This window comes from Aotus nancymaae, unplaced genomic scaffold (assembly GCF_030222135.1).
Source record: "Aotus nancymaae isolate 86718 unplaced genomic scaffold, 86718_ANA_hifiasm-v0.15.2.pri h1tg000003l, whole genome shotgun sequence".
NCBI classification, from domain to species: domain Eukaryota; kingdom Metazoa; phylum Chordata; class Mammalia; order Primates; family Aotidae; genus Aotus; species Aotus nancymaae.
Genome location: NW_026988414.1, coordinates 7463985 through 7484386, shown reverse-complemented (window position 1 = coordinate 7484386; position 20402 = coordinate 7463985). Strand labels below are relative to the sequence as shown.

The 20402-nt window shown below is 42.2% G+C and overlaps 1 protein-coding gene across 2 annotated transcripts in view; it reads right to left on the bottom strand.

Moving 5' to 3' along the window:
• The window catches only part of NR6A1 (nuclear receptor subfamily 6 group A member 1), a 235111-nt gene that overhangs the window by 12490 nt on the left and 202219 nt on the right, over positions 1 to 20402 (bottom strand). Inside the window, exons 5-8 of one of the 2 annotated variants that reach the window (XM_064378063.1) lie at positions 12054 to 12109; positions 7984 to 8138; positions 6598 to 6825; positions 4377 to 4631 (exon numbers count right to left, since the gene is read on the bottom strand). In XM_064378063.1, the coding sequence (XP_064234133.1) occupies positions 4377 to 4631; positions 6598 to 6825; positions 7984 to 8138; positions 12054 to 12109 (694 nt within the window). The remainder of the gene's footprint in view (positions 1 to 4376; positions 4632 to 6597; positions 6826 to 7983; positions 8139 to 12053; positions 12110 to 20402) is intronic. The other variant, XM_064378068.1, reaches the window with a different exon arrangement.

Here is a 20402-nt window from a genome sequence, read left to right as displayed (position 1 = left end):
CTCTGTCCTTTAATCAGCAACCTCTTGCCCCAAGTGTTCACTCTGGCACTGCAGACCCTGCAGGTGTGTGGCTATCAGCCAGACACTTAGCCAGGAGTGCCAAACCTCTTCCTGGCTGAGTCTTGACCTGAGGGACACAAAGGAGTTCCCAAGTGCCTAGCCTGTCCATATGCCCTAAATCTGCCCTTTCTCTTGGGGACAGCATATCCCTCTTTTCCCAACATTCCTACAACAGGGAGACACCATGGACCCCCAGCAGTGGTGGGGGCTGGCAGCCAGCCCAGCAGCCCCCACTCAGTCTCCACAGCCTGACTGCAAAGCTTTCCTCCACACCCCGCATCCCACCCCTTGATAAACAAAGTTGTTCTCTGTTTCATGGGCCTGCAGCCGTGCCTCCTCCACATCTGCCCACTCCACAGTTCTAATGCCCTGTATTCACTGTCTACAAATTATCAGCATTCAAAGCCAGAAAGCTGGACAAACACACCCATTCTTCTTCTAGGTTCCCATTACACAAGCATGCTGGGGCAAGGAAAACATTCCTGCCAGGATCCCCCAAACCACTGGACCATTCAGTGTGCAATTGAAGCTGACACTATGTAAGTTATGTCCCATTAAGGGGGCTGAGAGACCCAGTTGTCTCTTTTTCATTCATCTAAATGCACCTACTCCCAGGAGTGACTATGAGCCACAACCTTAGAGAAATTGCCATCTCAGAACCCATGTACAGACTCCAAGATGAAAACTAAGACTGTAGTTTCAGGACAAATTCCAGAAAGTCAAACCTTTAAAAAATGCTCTGGGAAAATAAGAATTTAGTATAAGGCAATGTTAAAGAGGCTGGGCATTGGAGCACAACAGATACAGGTGATAAACTTAGCTCCATCTCTCTCTTGCTTTGTAGCCTTTTTACCTCTCTGAACCTCATGCTCCTCATGTCTAGAACGGGGATAATATTAGTGCCAGTCACACAAGGTAGCAGTGAGAATTCAACAAATAATGTATGTAAGGCACTTAAGATAGAACTTGGCATAATAAATATAGTTGTCAGCTGTTATCATTACAAATAGCATCATCATCATCATCTCTCCCATTATTGTAGCAAAAATAAACGTCTGTTTCTTGAGCCTTATGGTTAGGCAGGGAAGCTGGGAGGCAACTTTCCAGAGATCTGGCAAAATGGGGCTGGTGCTCATGAGATAGAAGTACCCATTAAAGCCCATCTAGCTCAAGGCATCCTCTCCTGAGAGGAGTCTTGATTAGGGCCAGGAGCAGTCACTGGCTGGTGCTACAATCTGCTTTAAATCAAATTCACCCAGTTCACTGTCTGATAACAGTCTGATTAAGGAATATGGGCACCATAAATTTGATTCAATATTTGAGAAGAGAAAAGGAGGTGTCATGCATCATCTGGAAAAGCCTTTCCATGACAGCAGGAACTCACTTGTACTCCAGTTGTGAAGAAGTAAAGGCCATCTGGGGGAGTGGGAGCAAGGCAGTAGCAGGCAAGGTAGGAGAGCACTACGGCCAATTACAGACTCCACAGCCTGGGTTTCTAGCAGAGCGGTTACTGCTTTCCAGTGGTGAGCCTGATTCTAGAGGTTCTTCCACTTCCTACGACCTCCTAGGCAGTCCTATATGCCTCTCAGACCCCACAGACACCTAAACCAGAGTTGCTCATCTCCATCCTGTTCTTCCCTGCTCCTTCATCCTAGCTAAGAAAATTGGTGCCTACCTGCCTCGCTAGTCCAAAAACACCAGCAGCAGCATCAACATTTTCCACTCACTGAAGTCCCACTGACTGTCTCCTTGACATCTCTTGGCTTTGTGTTTCCCTCTGTCTCCACAATCACTGCTGCTTTGTCCAGGCCTTGTTCTCTTTCACCTGGGCTATGGAACAGTCTCCTTCCTGCTCAGCCACTGTGCCCCAGTCTTGTCCAGGCCAATCCATCCCGAACTTTCCTGCCACAGAGATCTTTCTAAAATGCAACCTGTGTAATTCTTCCACTTAAAAACTTCCCAAGATTTAATACTATTTACACAACAAACCTCAAATTATTTAGATGGACATTTGAGCACTTTCATGACCTGTCTTGACTGTATCTTTCTCTCTAATCAATTCTCCCCTCATTTCTCTGTCTCTCTTAGATACATTCTCTTTATACCTTAAATCCACAGAATTGCTTTTGATTCCCTGCACATAGCAATCATCTAGGATCTCTAAGTTCTAGGACTTCGTGTTATCTCCTGCCTTCCTTCTTGTTCTCTACCAGGGGCCTAGAAATTCCCACTCAAGGTGTAGCTCAAATGTCTGACCCTCTGGTAAGTCTTCCCTGGCCCTGCACACAGAGGTACTCACTCCGCAGTCTATGCTTGTACAGTTCTCTTCATATGCCCCTCCATCTCCACCAACACAACCCTGCACTGTAAGTTGTGACTGCTTCTTTTTGCCTCCCAGTCCCCTAAATGAAGGATAGGGACTCTGAATCAGAAACCATATCTGCATTACCTGTGATCCCAGCTTCCTCCCCACAAAACACACAATAGATACTCAGTAAATGGCCATGGAATCAGAACTAACATGTTGAAGTTTAACTGTTATTTTTCCACCGATGGATTCCACAGTAGAGTCCTAACAACAAATCCATTTCCTATTTTCAGAACCCACTTGACAGCTCAGCAGCAATACATGTTCTAAAGACAGCAATGTTCAATAAAACTTTACGTGATGATAAAAATTATCTTTATTTGTACTAGTAGCCACTAGCCCCGTGGCTACTGAGCACTGGAAATGTGGCTGGTGCAAATGAGAACTAAATTTCTAATTTTAATAAATTTACATTTCAAAAGCCACATGAGGCTAGTGGCTACTATAGTGGATGGTACAGCTTTAGACCCTCCTTGATTAGAAAAATTCCAACGTAGGAAGGAAACGTTTCCTCACTACTTCAGCTGTTATTGACCTTTCCCTTGGTCTTGGGGCTTAAGGGACTGGCTACAGTGAGATGGGATGCCAGAAAATGACAAACAGAACAGCTTAGTCTTTTAGTCCCATGCTTTAAACATCTCAACGCATCTCAGACAGAATCAAAGAAACTAAGTTTTTCAGTCAGGCAGGCATATACTCAAATCTATGGCTCTGGATTCAAATCCCAAACCCTTAAAGGGAGGTCTCTCTGAACTGCAGTTTTCTCATCTATAAAATAGGCACAACACCTATAAGGCTGGAGGCTGTGAGAAAGAAAGCAGACAATTAAAAATATCTACCTAGTGCACACAATAGGTACCAAAATGACCTCTAGGTCTCTTTCTTAGATTGTAAACTCCAGTTCAGAGCCCCTCTTGCCTTGTAGGCAGAATTTAGATTTTTGTCTTTCCTGGATGCATTATCTCAGAAATCCAAGTATAATACAAATCAGCTGGGCACGGTGGCTCATGCTTGTAATCCCAGCACTTTGAGAGGCCGAGATGGGAGGATCACATGAGGTCAGGAGTTGTAGACCAGCCTGGCCAACGTGGTGAAACCCCATCTCTACTAAAAATACAAAAATTAGCCAGGCGTGGTGGCGGGTGCCTGTAATCCCAATTACTTGAGAGGCTGAGGCAGGAGAATCACTTGAACCCAGGAGGTGGAGTTTGCAGTGAGCCGAGACTGAGCCACTGCACTCCAGCCTGGGTGACAGAGTGAGACTTCGTCTCAAAAAATAAATTAATTTTAAAAAAAATCACAGCTGCCAGGCACAGTGGCTCACACCTGTCATCCCAGCACTTTGGGAGGCTGAGGTGGGAGGATTACCTGAGGTCAGGAGATGGAGACCATCCTGGCCAACATGGTGAAACCCTGTCTCTACTAAAAATACAAAAATTAGCTGGACGTGGTGGTGTGCACCTGTAGTCCCACCTACTCAGGAGGCTGAGGCAAGAGACTCACTGGAACCTGGGAGGCGGATGTTGAAGTGAGCCGAGATTGTACCACTGCATTCAGCCTGGCGACAGAGCGAGACTCTGTCTCTTCTGTCTCTCTGTCTCTCTCTCTTTCTCACACACACACACACACACACACACACACACACAAATAGATAAATAAAATAAAAAATAAAAATAAATTACATCTTAGCACTCTGCTAAGCTTGAATGTAAGATTTATTCCTAAAAACCATCTTATTAGGGAAATTCTGTTATCATCTCATTTTACCAGTTCAGAACCTGAGGATCAGAGACTGGGCCAAGGTCACAAATCTAGTTAGTGGCAGAGTGAGGGTTCAAACCCAGGCCTATGTGGTGCAATGCCTATCCTCTGAAGGGCCGGGCAACTCTGCCTTCCAGGGATGACAATGGTTTGGTTTGGGATTTCCTCCCCAGCCAGGAGCCCTCACCTGTGTAGTTCTTCATCAGAGGGTGAGTACTTGGCAGTGACATCAGCCAGCTCTCCAAAGATCTGCTTGCTGTAAACAGTGAGGGAGGATAGCAGGATTAACTCCTGCCACGTAGAGCTCAAGAGGCACGTGTAATCCTTGATTGAGAGCTCGCAGAAGAAAGGCAGTTTCTTGATCCAGGCAATCTGTCTAAAGAGCAGCTCATCGGCCAGGCGGCAAAGCAGGGCAAATAGTTCTGCCTGTGTCACAGAGTATCTGAGGGGAAGGGACAGGGAAAGTCACTTCCATTGGCCAGAGGGTAAGGATGAGGGCATACAGAGACAGTAGTCCCAAGGGCACAAAGGGTCCCTGGCAATGGGCTCCTTGCTCCATGCCCACGGTCTCCAGTTCTATCCAATGTGATTTTCTGAATAGGGGCAGGGCTGAGGCCAGTAGCAAGCCCAGGGTTGTAGAGGTGAGTCTGGTGAGGAAAGGCTGCCGAGGAAAAAAAAAGGCTTAGAAATATGTGCAATTGGCTAGGCGCGGTGGCTTATGCCTGTAATCCCAGCACTTTGGGAGGCCGAGGCAGGTGGATCATTTGAGGTCAGGAGCTCAAGACCAGCCTGGCCAACATGGTGAAACCCCATCTCTACTAAAAGTACAAAAATTAGCTGGGCATGGCAGCCTGTGCCTGTAATCCCAGCTATTTGGGAGGCTGAGGCAGGAGAATTACTTGAACCCAAGAGGCAGAGGTTGCAGTGAGCCGAGACAGTGCCACTGCACTCCAGCCTGGGTGACAGAGCGAGACTCTGTCTCAAAAAAAAAAAAAAAAAAAAAAAAAAAAGTGTGCAATTGTCAGGGAATATGACTTTTATTGTTGGTGTCCTCTGATGTTCCATGTCTTAGAGAAAATCCCGGTCACTCCTGTTCAAGTTTTAGCAATGGAATTCTAATTCTAATTCTGACGCCTACCCAACAAAGGAATTGGCACAAAAATAAGCCTCGCGTCCAGACCGCTGAGGAGAACAGAACAAGTTCAGAAGCTTTCTCTGCTCTCACTCCACCCCCTGGTGGTGAGTTCAGGAACCAGCATTGCTCAGCCTTTCCTTTAAGCTAAAGCTGGGCAGAGTAGCAGGGCATCTCTCAACTCTGGAATAAAAGGGGCCTCTGAGACCACAGACCCAGGAGTTCCAGCTTTCTTTCTCTCAAGGCCCCTTGGCAACAGTTTTCCTCACACTCCTCCATTTAACTTTTTTTTTTTTTTTTTTGAGACAGAGTCTTGCTCTGTCACCAAGAGCTGGAGTGCAGTGGTGCAATCTTGGCTCACTGCAACCTCCACCTCCCAGGTTCAAGTGATTCTCCTGCCTCAGCTTCCTGAGTAGCTGGGTTTACAGGTGCATGCCATCATGCCCAGCTAACTTTTATATTTTTAGTACAGACATGGTTTCACCATGTTAGCCAGGGTGGTCTCAAACTCCTGACCTTGTGATCTGGCCACCTACACCTCCCAAAGTGCTGGGATTACAGGCATGAGCCACCACACCCAGCTTCCTACATCTAGATTTATAAAGGGTTTCTGTGGCCTCCTGGTGGGTGAATAGTTTAATCTCCTCTTCTGAAACTGGAGACTAGCTTAAGCAACCTTCCTGGGAGGTCTAAGCGTGGTAACACTCAAACTGCTTATGCTCTAGGCCAAAGGAGTAATGGATGAAGCAATGGGTAGACTCAAAGGCTGAATTATCATCTCCTCAGGTAGAGTTGACTAAAGACTGAAAGAATATTCCTTCTATCCACTCAAGCCTGCACCTAAAGTGATGACGTGCCACCATCCTAGCCATGGGGATGTTGGTGAGGGTTGCAGACAGGCCACAACCAGCCAGGGCTTTGTGAAGGAGCCTATATTTGATATATGCCTATCCCCAGAATTACTATTCATCTCTAGCCTGGAAGTGCTCAGATCCATCCCAGTACCTGGCTTGCCTAGGCCCAACCATAAACAAAAGCCCTTCTATCTCAATTCCATAGGAACTGAAAAGTAACCTCAACTCTATAAGAAAAACTACTTAAGGAAAGAATAAGGGATCACTGGCTTCAAAGATAAGCACAGATTTGTCCTGAGGCTTGAGTCATTATCCCCCCAACTCATTCTGAAGCCAAAGGTATAGCAGCCAGGGACACAGATGGGTGTGGGGTAGGGACATTTTGAGACTGCAAGGGGCCAGGAAGGGTGGAGCTCACTTACCCATCTTCGATCAACATGGGTGTGCCCAATGGCTCCAGGTCCTCAGCTGATAACAGCTGGTGAATCAGACTGTATGACTGGGGATCCAGGCTGCGAGCTTGTGGGGGCAGAAGTGGTGAGTGGCCAGAATAACTAAAAAGGTGTGGTATGTATTGGTAATGTGGAGGCACAGACATTCCCATGTACTGTTCCCTGAATGCCATGAATCCATTTAGTTCCACAGACCTGCTGGAGAGAAAAGTCTTGCGTCAAACGGAGCCATGGCAAATTACTCACAGGAAATGAGCCAGAAGGTGACTTGAGGTATTCTTTGGCCATCAGGTCTGTGTCTTCATCAAGCCAGGGTACAAAATTAATAGTTACATTTGTGTTTCTCCTACTGGATTCCTGTCTGTGAGACAAGGACTCTACATAAATATTGGGGTCACCATTGGACACTCAGTGCATGGCAGAGTAGGTGATGAATAAATACTGGTTGAATGAATTCTTTGTATAGGTGCCATGCCTGGAGAGTATTTTTAACAGATACTTGTAGACTTTGATGGCAAAGTGAGTGTTTATATTATATTACTGCTGGGAATCTCTCCTATAACTGAGGTTGGCAAACTTTGGCTTGCAGGCTAAATCCAGCCCACTGCCTATTTTGGCAAATGAAGCTCTACTGGAACACAGCAATGCTCACTGCTTCACATAGTGTCCATGGCCGTAGCTGTTCTCATACTAAAAAAGGCAGAATGGAGAAGTGGAGATCCAAACCATCAGGCCTGGAAAGCTGAAAATATTTACTATCTGGCCTTTGCAGAAAAAGTTTGTCAACCCATATCCTACAAGAAAGATTTCTGGAGAAAGGAAACCTTCCCTAATAGCTGAAGACTCTATTTCACACTTAACAACTAACTAAAGATATGACTGAACCAAGAGTTTCTAAGTTTGTATTTTCTGATAGGAGTAAATTTGACCGGCTTAAAAAGCCTTCAATGTTTCTTAAAATTTATGAAGTGAAAAACATTGACTCTTGTGAGGCAGAGAAATTATAGTTTTAGTTCAAAACTGTCAAGGAAGTTTATTTCAGTGATAAAATAAATGAAGGAAAATAGCTACATTTAAAATGTTATTCTGTTAGGTGAAGAATGCATGGGCATGGATAGAAGATACAGTACTTTATCAGTCTGCAGAAGAGACCACTGACATTTTCAAGGTCTTTAGCATAAAAGGGGCTGGGAAACACTGTTTTCAATCATCCTGACCCCTACTTCAAGAGTCTAAGGGAGCAACAGTACAATGGCTGAGACAGCCTGGCAGGGATAATCAGCCAGAGGTTTCTTGTGGGTCTGCCCTTGGTGGGGGATCCCTAGATGATCATCGTGGGTTTGCCTTAAAGCTCACCTGGAGGACAGTGTGGAGCCTGGTGAGGGCTGGTTGCTCTCTGAAGCCCTGTTCCCGGGGGAACTGTGGTCACTGTCACCATGGTTGCTCCAGTGATTGGCCTCTTCCTCAAACTCCTGTCCAGACATGATCCTTTCAATCTCTTCTTCTGATATCTTTGACAAGGAATTGAGATATGTTAGACTGGGTGCTCAAGACACTGTTCTTTTTTCAGGACTGAGAGCTTATTTAAATCTCATAGGATTTCCCAGAAACCTAGATTCCCTCTCCTCCACCCCCATACTCCGGGCCTCTCACTAATCTTAGGATGGCGTAGCTTCCTTCTTACTGGCACCATGGCCCTTCGTGGCCCTCCTCTTGCTCATTTACACTACTCTCAAGCCACGAAGCTGCTAGGTTCTTTGAACTCCTTTTTGTCCTTGAGGTTATTCTTTCCTAACCCTGAAACACCACTCCTCAATGACAATCTCCTACTGGCCCTTCAAGATCCAATTCGAATGTCACCTCCTGCCAGGTATGATGGCTCATGTCTGTAATCCCAACACTTTAGGAGTCTGAGGAGGGCAGATTGCTTGAGCCCAGGAGCTCAAGAGAAGCCTAGGCAACATGGTGAAACCCTGTCTCTACAAAAAATACAAAACTAAGCTGGGCATGGTGGTGCATGCCTATAGTCCCAAGCTACTCAGGAGACTGAGGCAGGAGACTCTAGCCTAAGCCCAGAAGACTGAGGCTGTAGTGAGCCATGATCACACCAACCCACTCCAGCTTCAGTGACAGAGCAAGACCCTGTCTCAAAACAAGACAAAACCAAACCAGACAAAAAAAAAAAACCCAAATGTCATCTCCTTTGTGAGGCTTTCTACCACCACATCTAGGATACTCTCTTCAACTAATAGTGCTGGGAAAACTATATCCACATGCCCCGCTCTCACCCCGCAAAGATGTTGAACCCTTATACCATTCACAGAAGTCAACCTCAAAATTGACTAAATATTTACATGTAAGACTTAAAACTATAAAACTTGGAGAAAACACAGGGGAAAATCTTCATAACACTGGTCTTGGCAATGATTTCTTGGATATAACACCAAACGTACAGACAACATAACAAAAACAGCCAAGTGTGACTACATCAAACTAAAAAGTTTCTGTGCAACCAAGGAAACAGTCAACAGGGTAAAAAGATACTCTATGAAATGGGAGAACACATTACCATACACATCTGATAAAGGGTCAACATCCACAATATACAAGGAACTCCCATAACTCAATAACAAAAAAAAAAAAAATGAAAAAAATCCATTGAAAAACGAGAAACTTGAGTAGACATGTCTCCAAAGAGACATATACAAATGACCAATAGGTATACGAAAAGATGCTCAACATCAATTATCATCAGGAAAATGCAAATCAAAACTTGAAGATATTACCTCACTTCTGTTAGTATGTCTACTATATGTAAAAGAAAACAACAACAAAAAACAAAAACAAACCAAAAAACCAGTCTGGAAAATAACAAGTGCTGGCAAGGAAGTAAAGAAACGGAAACCCTTGCGCACTGTTAGTGGGAATGTAAAATGGTGCAATCACTATGGAAAACAGCATGGAGGTTCCTCAAAATCTTAAAAATAGAACCGCCAGGGCCGGGCGCGGTGGCTCACGCCTGTAATCCCAGCACTTTGGGAGGCCGAGGCAGGTGGATCACAAGGTCAAGAGATCGAGACCATCCTGGTCAACATGGTGAAACCCCGTCTCTACTAAAAATGCAAAAAAATTAGCTGGGCATGGTGGTGCGTGACTGTAATCCCAGCTACTCAGGAGGGTGAGGCAGGAGAATTGCCTGAACCCAGGAGGCGGAGGTTGTGGTGAGCCGAGATCGCACCATCGCACTCTAGCCTGGGTAACAAGAGCGAAACTCCGTCTCAAAAAAAAAAAAAAATAGAACCACCATATGATCCAGCAATACCATCTATGGGTATTTATCCAAAAGAACCGAAATCAGGATTGTGAAGAGACATCTGCACTCCCACATTCACTGCAGCATTATTCAAAATAGTCAAGAAGTGAAAACAACGTGTCTGATAACAGAGAAATGCATAAGAAAATATGGTATAAACATAAAACACCTTAAAAAAAAAAGTGAAATAAACTAGCCACAGAAGCACACATACTGCATGCTTCCACTTTATGAGACATCTAAAGCAGTAAAACTCTTATAAGCAGAAAGTGGAATGGTGGCTGCCATGAGCAAAGGGAGAGGAAAATGAGGAATTGCTATCTAATGGGTATAGTGTTTCAGTCATGTAAGATGAAAAAGTTCGAAAGATTTGCTGTATACGAGTGTGGACAGAGTTAACAACACTGTACTGTATAATTAAAATTTTGTTTAAAAGGTAGATTTCATGTTATATGGTTTTTACTTTTACCATAATAAAAAAGAGCAGCTATTAGTCCAGACCAAAAAAAAAAAAAGAATTTATAAGACATATATATGACTTGAGTAACAAGAATAAAAATGGTTTAGAAAAAAAGGATAAATACAGCAGAGTTGGGAGTCACACAGCCTGACTGAATATATGCTGTGAGCATGTGATAGGAAATCCCACAAACATCATTGGTGTATGTCTCAAGACAACTCCAAACACCTTTCTTTCATTCCCTCACATTTAACTGGCTAAATCCTATCAATTTACACAGCAAACAACTCTTAGGTCTATTATTTCCCCTCAATCTGCACAGCCATTGCTCTGCTTCAAACTATTATCTATATCTCTTGCCTGTACTTCTGCAAAACCCTTCTAACTGCTTTCTCTCTCCCTCCGCTTCACTTGCCCTCACCTCACTCCTCACAAACCATTTCCACTGCTAGAACGATCTTTCTAAAATGCAAATCTAAATAAAACCTTTTAGTGGTTGCCTTTTGGCTTATACCAGTAACAGTAATAATTTTTTTAATTTAATTTTTTTTGGTAGAGACAGGGTCTATCGTGCTATGTTGCCCAGACTGGTTCTGAACTCCTGACCTCAAGCAATCTTCCTGCCTCAGCCACCCAAAGTGCTGGGATTACAGGTGGGTGCCAGTGCTCCTGGCCACTAATAATTCCTAAGCCATGCGCTCTGCCTACTAGTGTGCCAAGGGATTCACCTGATTGGCGGAAATATATCCAATTTTCTACCCTCATGAAGTTCTTCCGCTGGCAACTAAGAACAATGAGTAAGAACAAGTGGTATAGGCTGGCCCCACAAAGACTTTTCCTAAGGAGCTATATCAAAGAGAGTTGAAGGCCACTCCCTAATGAACTGATTCCAAATTCAAGGAATCTGCCTTATCTTCTGTCACTCCACTACATGTGCCCAATGTTCCAGCCTAATTGAACAAACTCCTTGTCATAAAGACTCATCACTGGGTCTTTGCACAGTCTATTTTCTTGAGTGTCTCTGGTCCCCAACCATAGTTCTAGTCCAAGCAGAATAGGTGCTCCTCCCTCTGTAGTCCCTGAGCATCCTCTGTTACCTCTCACCTTACTATGATGTCTGTTGACCTATCTGTCTCTCCCATTAGACTAAGTTCATAGTATAGAGCTTGGAAGAGTAGGAGCTCAGTAAGTGTTTGTGGGACTGAATGGGGTATTATCATTCCTAGTCTACTGTAAGACATTAATATTCTGCTGATATATTTTTTAGATGACATGAACAGCAAATTAGTCTTGCTCATTTCTGCCAGGCTAAGTTATCTATAACCTTAAGGATTGACCAAAAAATCCTCTGGATGGTTCAGAATCATAACTGGGTTCACTGTCTGTAAATCCTTAGAAAAGGCTGAGGGATCACAAGAAGAGCTTTAATCATTAACTTATACATTGAAGATATTCTCTTTTTTTTCTAGCCATGCATGAGCAATATTTTTTTCAAAGCACTTTTACATCCAGGCTATAAAAGCAGTTTTACAGAAATGAAAGCAAAGATGGCTCTCATGAGCAGCAGACGAAAGAATCAAGGTGAGCAGTTTCAGGAACAGTGGAGCCCTGGGCTTCCAGGATGGACCACAGAGACTGAGGCCTAGAACTCACCTGGACTGGCCCAATGCTCTTATTCCGGCCTCCAGGCATGCCATCTTCTCTGATAGCTGGAAGGAAATATAAGTCAAGAAAGGTAGTCAGAAGCACACTCACAGAAGTCTTAGCACAAAAAGAGAACTTATTTGGCTAAAAGCATAAGGCAGTAATTGGCGAAGCCAAGATTAAAACACAGGTCCTTCTGGACCCAAAGCACACAATTCTGTTATTCCAGGCTCCTTCATAGGCAGCAATATTTTGGGGCTCTCAAGGCACTGCGTACATACTACACACACTGTATACATTCAGTATGTTTAAAAAAGGTTATAGCACTGTTCACTAGTCCTTCAGTTACAAACATCCTGCCAGGATGATGCATCTTAAGGTCTTGACAAATTCTAGGGGAGGGATAGAGTATTTCCATTTTTAAATAAAAGTTTGTATTCCCAACCTAAGTTTAGGTTTGATTTGTAGGATCAGAACAGGTTTTTTGTTTTTTTCATTAATCAGAATTTTAACCTCAATGATTTCTTCCTGCAAAGGCAGTCAGTAGAGCACCTCTGTAGTTGAAGGAGCTTACCTAGCATTTTTTAACTATAAAAAGCATCCTTTAAATAGTATCATCCTCATTAAGAATAACAACTACTACTAACATTATCATCACTGTTTATGGAACACTTAAAATGGGGGCATAGAGAACCCCTGATTTGCAGTTATTCTAGGACCGCAGTATTAGGCAAAGCTTTCTGGGAAAGAAAATTTCTGAAGTGAGTCTTAAAGATTAAGTAGGATTTAGGAAGGCAGAAAAAGAGTGCTCCAGGTTGAGCCAACAGTGTACAGAAAAGCATCAAGTTGAAGGTAAGAATAAACTCTTTTTTCTAGAAACTTCCAAATGGTTTAATCTGACTAAAGCATATGTGGGGGAAGAGTAGCATGAGATAAGGGTGGAGAGGCCAATTGGGCCTAGGTCATAAACAGCCTTGAATGCCAGACTAAGGGTATAACGTTAGCTAAGGAGCTTGAGGATGAGAAGGAATGTAGGGGGGCACTGCGGTCACAATGGGATTTTTCAAAAATCTTTGCGACAGCCACTGTGGAGAGTAGCTTAGAAGGGGTTAATGTTAACAATGACAAAAGATAAACTAAGGACATTATGTAGCAGCAGGCCTTGCTAGGATATACCTGCCACTTAAAAAAAAAAAATTACATAAGAAATCTCAAAAGTTCCTGAGGCAGGACTGATTGCCTCAAAAGGTGGGAGCTCCAAGCATAATCCTGTTTCTAGAGGTAACTAAAAGGCTGACAGGAAATTTAGAATTAGGTAAGTTAGGGTCCAAATCCTGCTTCTGCCTGGTCTGTATAATTATGAACAAGTTTCTTCACCTCTCTGGACTTCGGTTTACTGAAATGAAAAGAGGAGATACTGGTACTTGTTTTATGTTACATTATATAAAATGGTGTGGCTAAAATACCAACCCTAGGGCCTGGCATGTAAAGTAAGCACTTAACAACTAATCCTTCCCTCTCCCTAGCCTCTTTGAGTTAAAAATCCATGGTTCTATTCTTAACTTTGCTAGAGTCTTAATATTTTCATCCACCAAGTGGAGGCAACATGGTTAGTCTGCTTTATAAAAAGTTGTCATGAATTTAGAGTAAGAAACATATATAGCCTATGTTAGAGCTAGACGTATGCTGCTTGCTTGCTGGGAGCTCTCTTTTAATCTAATTTCAAGATCTAAAAATCCTTACAATCACTTCTCTGCTGTTCCATGATCAGTGACAGTGTTTGGGTATTTCTATTTCCAATAATAACATCTCACATGTTCAGCGCATAGGTAGAGAGCAAAGATCTGTCACTGGAATACAACACCCAATATATTAATAGTTCAGCTGTTATCTCACATTCACTGTCCTGGAGGTGTGAAAAGAACTCAACATACTCTACTTTCCATTTAAAGGGCCACAAGTCTTAAAGATTTACATCTTGCCAATCTTTTGTTCTGAAATTCAAAAGCTCATCTTCTTTGACTGCCACCCAGAGTAAGAAAACGCATATATGATAGTAATCTACTATGTGTTACATACATACTGTTCTCTGAGGTAAAATAACTCACGAGGAAAGTATTAGTATCTCTTCCATTGAACAGATGAATCTAAGACTCACAGAAATAAAGTATTTTGCAGGAAGAGACAGAAACTAAAGAGCAGAATCAGGGTTGGAACCCAAGCTATCAGACTTTAAGACAAGACTTCTTTCCACTACTACTATGTATGCATCCTAGTAGAGAAACGTAAGATACTTTTAGGTGGTATACAAACTCTTAATTAAACATTTATTCTGATGTATACTAAAAATACTGATTTTCCACTCACTGAGGTGGTAAAAAATTGCCTTTAAAAATTAACTTTGATTTTTAAAAGCTATTTAAAGACTAATATAAACAGTAGTACCCATTGAGTTAGAGACGATAAAATTGGTCAAGATGCCATGAAACTACTTGAAGTGTGGAAAATACAATGTGCTACAGTGTCTCTGTTAAAAACAAAAACTTGGACCATATTTTCAAGCTTATAATGTTCTTACACATATGTATGTTACCTCATCTGATCCTCACAACAACCTTGGAAGGTGTAATATTCTCCCATACATTTTTGAGATGAGGAAACGGAGCTCAGAGAGGTAAAGAGACTTGCTCAAGGTTACTCAGGGAAGAACTGACAAAGCTGGGGTTTCAGTTTAGATCTTCTGATTCTAAAGCTGTGCTTGTTCCTTGATGCCACACTGAGCTAACAAGTTTTTCAGCAAGGCTAAAGTCTATCTGGCAGTGATTTGATTAAAGAGAATAAATGGGGCGGGGTGTGGTGGCTCATGTCTGTAACTCCAGCACTTTGGGAGGCTTAGGCGGGAGAATCACAAGGTCAGGAGTTTGAGACCAGTCTGGCCAATATGGTGAAACCCTGTAGCCCGGCATGGTGGTGGGTACCTGTAGTCCCAGCTACTCAGGAGGCTGAGGCAGGAGAATCGCTTGAACCTGGGAGGTGGAGGTTGCAGTGAGCCGAGATTGCACCATTGCACTCCAGTCTGGGTGACAGAGTGAGATTCTGTCTCAAAAAAACAGAATAAATGGTTCCTATGTGCAATGTTACAGGAATGATTCTGCTGTAACTCTTATCTAAGAAAGAGAATAACACTAGCCGTGGCTCTTCTATCTTCTCAGAAGGCATCACAAATACTTTTTCTGCTTTGGAACTCATGCCTATCGTTATTCATTTGCTTGGCACTAAGCAGTCAACAAAACCCAGAAACCATAAATAACAAAGCTAACTACATCAAGGTCTTAAAGATTTACATCTTGCCAATCAAAACCTGCTGATAGCACCTTTGGTCTATGAGTCAAATCTAAGCTCCTTAGCATGGCATTCAAGACCATCTATCATCTGGTTCTGGACCCCTCATCCTCATCTCTTGTCACAAATGCTATACCCTATCTATAGACAACTATTTGTTAGTCCTTGAACATGCCATTCTGTTTTACATAGTTCTGTCTCTGCATGTTGCCTATACTTAGAAAGAAAGTGGAAAAGTTTGGCAACACCACCTCCCGTAAGTGACATCACCAGAACCAAGTGATTCAGGTTAATATCACCAATAATGGGTATACACTTACATCATGTGCTCTTGATATTATGGACTAAGAAGGACACAATATCATTTCTATGGCATTCTCACCAAAAATGCATAGAAAAGCCATTTTTGCATTTGTCAATGAGGAAACTGTCAAGCCAAAATTGAGGGATATTCTACAAAATACATGACCTATTTGCTTCAAAATCAACAATGTTAATAAAGACAAAGACAGACTGAGGAACGATTCAGATTAAAAGAGACTAAAAAGACATAAAAATGTAATGTGATTCCCTGAATTGGCTTCTAGATAAAATAAAATTGCTATAAAAGACACTGGGATGACTGGCAAAAATGGAGTAAGATCTGCTAATAAGATAGCACTGTGTCATGTTAAATTTCCTGATTTTGATACCAGTACTGTGATTGTTAGAAGTAAGGGGAACACTGCCTATGCCTTACTCTCAGATGGCTAAGAAGTTGTGCACACGCAGGTGTACGCACCCTTACAATTACCTGTGGGAAGTGGGGAAGGCAGGAGAGACAGAGAGACAGAAGGAAGAGCAAGGGGGAGAGAAGGGGAGGGAAAATAATAAAACAAATAGGATGATAAAGTAAAGGTGGCAAAATGTTAACAATTGGGGAATTTGGGTAAAGGGTATATGGGAATTCTTACTACTGTTGCACATTTTTTGTAAGCTTGAAATTATTTCAAAATAAAACAGAACAAAGTTTTAAAGTCTTAATTAAAAGACAACAACAACTCAAAAACCCAACAACAACAACAACCCAAAAACCCTGTGGCCGGGCATGGTGCTCACGCCTATAGTCCCAGCACTTTGGTGGGAGGCTGAGGTGGGAGGACTGCTTTAGCTCAGTTCAGCTCAGCTAAACTTGATACTCAGTTCAAGACCTGCCTGAGCAACATGGTGAAACTTGGTCTCTACAAAAAAAATGTTTGTAAAGAAAATGTAAAAAATGTAAAAAAAAAAAAAAAAAAAAAGTTAAGGAACATCAACTTTGATTTCTTTAAGATTCTACTCAACTGTTCTCCCTCCTTGAGACTTTTCAGTGCTTCATGCAGATCTCTGTGTTGTGGCCCGGGGCACTTTTTACCCTGGTAAAGTGATATGGCGATGCCACAGGATCACTGTCTCACAATGCCTGAAAAGATACTCAGTTCTATATCCAAAGATGGGGGACAACAGAGAGCTGTCTAGCGCATAGGCGAAAAAGCCCCAGCCACAAATGGCAGCTGCACTTTTTTAATAGTTATTTTTTTTTAATTGTGAGGTAAGTTTAGACTTTAGAAGAGTTGCAAAAATAGTATGGGGAGTTCCCATATACTATCCTCCTTTTAACATTTCACATAACCATGGCTAGTCATCAAAACTAGGAAATTAACTTTGGTACAAAACTACTAACCAAAGTAAGTACTTTATTTTGATTTCTCCAGTTTTATCTATTGTTCCAGAACACAGTCCAGGACCCCACACTGCATTTAGCTGTCATGCCTTCATAGTCTTCTCCAATCTGTGACAGTTCAGTCTTTACTTGTTTTTTGTGACTTTAACACTTTTCAAATGGGTATTTTGTCGAATGTCAGTTATTTTCAAGAATGTCTCTCCATATGGGCTTGTCTGTTCTCTCAGGATTAGACTGAGTGAACTTAGCCTCTGTGTGAGTGTGTATGTGTGCTCTTAGCGTTTCATATTGGGGGTATATACAATGTTGGTGTGTTTTATTGGTACTGTTCATCTTGATTACTTGGCTAAAGTCATGTCTGTCAGAATTTTCTAAATAAACCATTTTTCCCTTTGTAATTACTATGTATTTGCAGACTATGCATATATTCTGTTTCTGTTTACACTGAGGCCACTTATTCAGCATCCATTAGTGGATCTTGCTTGCAGCAGTTATTACTGTGGTGTTCTAATGGTGATTTTTTTTTTTCTCTTTTGGTCTGTCACCCAGGCGGGAGTGCAATGGCATGATCTTGGCTCACTGCAACCTCTGTCTCCCAGGTTTAAGTGATCCTCCCATCTTAGCCTCCAGAGTAGCTGGGACTACAGACATGTGCCACCACGCCCAGCTAATTTTTGTATTTTCTTTTGTAGAGACGGGGTGTCAGCATGTCATCCAGGCTGGTCTTGAACTCCTGGGCTTAAGCAATCCACCTGCTTTGGCCTCCCAAAGTGTTGGCATTACAGGCATGAACCACTGTGCCCAGCGCTAGTGGTGATTTTCTATTTCCCTCATTCCTTCTACATTTATATTTATATTTATATAGATGGAGTCACCTTGTGTTGCCCAGGCTGGTTGAACCCTAGGGCTCAAGTGATCCTCTTGCCTTGGCCTCCCAAAGTGCCGGTATTACAAGTGTGAGCCACTACACCTGGCCTCCTTCTACATTTATTAATCAGAATTCACTTAAAAGGAAGAATGATCACTTCTCTTTATTTTTTCATTTATTTCTTTCAGTATAAACTCATGGGTATTTACTTTAGTCTTTAGGTTATAAACGAATCCTACAGTTATCATTGCTCAAGTTGTTCCTACGTTGGCCATCAGAAGCTCTTTCAGGTTGGCTTCTGTGCCCTTCGATATGCTTCCTTTAATTTTTTAGAAAGTACTTCCTAACTTGCTGGCACCACAAGATGCTCCAGGATCATTTTATATTTCCCCTACCCCAGCCGTGGAATCGATCAGCTCTCCAATGAGTCTCATTCCTTTCATTGATATTTGGAAGCCAAGATCTGGGTGCTGGATGTGCTCATTGCTCCTGGGTATCTGCTTCTAGCCCCTCTCAGTGGCTAGAGCTTGGAAATATACATATGTGTACTGACTCACCTACCCACACACATATCTATACATTTTAAAATCTATCTATCTAAACATGAATACACATTGATACACTGATTCCAATCTAGCACCAGGGGACTCAGTCTAGCCTTCCCCTTGGCTGATTTATAACTTCTTTCTTTCTCTGAGGTGAGAAATCTGATTCTCATTGTCCACAATGTATTTACTTGCTGGTTCCACTCTCTATTATACAAACGAAGTAGCGACAGATTTCCTAACACATAACCTTGAGAGAAACAAATTTTACAAACTAGAGTGCTTTGTTTGTATATAATTCTTTTTGTTTTTAGCTTTACAGTATACAGTCAAAATATTTTCAAAGGTGAGCTCCTTTTTTCTCAAACCCCTTAAGTGTGGTTATGTGACTCATTTGTAACACCAGCTAGATTCATTTGTCACAGTGTGCATTCTTTCCCTCTGCCCCGTAACCCCCAAAACATCCTGGCTGATTAAACAAATTTTCACATGTAGTAACGTTTACTTTTTTGTAGTGTAAAGTTCTATGGGTATTGACAAATGCACGGAATTATGTGTCAACCACCATAGGTCCATACAGAATATTCCTTACCCCCAAAATACTCCCATGGTAACTGCAATTTTAATCCTGCTTTTGCAGCACCAACCAGGAGGTGGCAGGGTTTCTCTCCCTGACGCCGACTTCACCAGGCAACTGGGTCAGCCTGCTCTGCGTGCAAATAGTCCTAAGGAGACAGCTCCCTATCCCTCCTACTCCATGTGTCTTTTGACTATGGTCAGAGGGGTTATGAGGTTAAGTTTATTCTTCCCTAAAAGAGGTGAGTTTTACTGGAAGCCTCAGAATCTCACACTCCAGCTGAATAAGCAGGATGATTAATCAGAGACAGTAGTCAAGAGGGCAATCCATAATAACTAAGCTTTCCTCAGATATTCACAGTGAGGGTAAGAAAGGGAGATGAGGAAAGCGGAGCCCAAACCCAAAGATGTAAGGGCAGGAAGACGACAGACTCTCTTCAACACAGTGCTTGGTATTGGTGGCTGGAAAATATTTCAGTAAGAGGTAACTGGCAGTAGGGAAGGGAAAAGATCTCTAAGTAGAGGAAAAAACCTGAGTACAGGCACAGCAGTATAAGGCATCCCTGAGGCACAGTGTCAGAAGATGAATTAAAAAGAGAGGCAGGGGAAAAACTTGGTAACACTTCAAATGTCCTACTATAACATTCATCATCCAGTAAACACAGGGCATTCCAATGTGTAAACAGCTATGCCATATGGTAGACATGTGAAGCAGTATGTTGTTCGTGTGGTCAGGTACAAGCTCGGCTTAATAACAAATTATAATTTAATAATTATTAACTGTCAACATAACCACCCCTAAACTAACTACTGCTAAGTCATTTTACCTCCCTAAGCTGCATCTGTAAATTGAGGATAATAGTTAATAACAGGATTGTTCTGTATACTCAGTGGTAGAATATATGGAGGGTATATAAATAAGTGCTCAATAAGTATTAGTATATTAATAAGTTATAAACCACCTAAATTTATTTAAATGCCTTTCCACATCTCTCTTACCTTTCTTCATGATGGGCAAGTTTTTAAAAGGTCCTTCTTATCTCATACACAATAAAACCAGTCTGAGTACATCTGGATGTCCGCATTCATAATGCTATAAAACCAGTTTGAACAGTTCACTATATCTGAGTAAGTCCCTTATCCCTGAACACTGCTGCTATGAACCCTTAAAACCTTGCTGGGTATTTTATATATGTTATCATACTTAATCTGGAAAAGAACTCTAAAGAGTAAGTAACATACCATCTTAAAGGTAAGATAACTGAATATCAGAGATATAAGGCAAGCTTCCCAAGGTCACAGAGCTAGTCTGTTTGCTGCTAGAG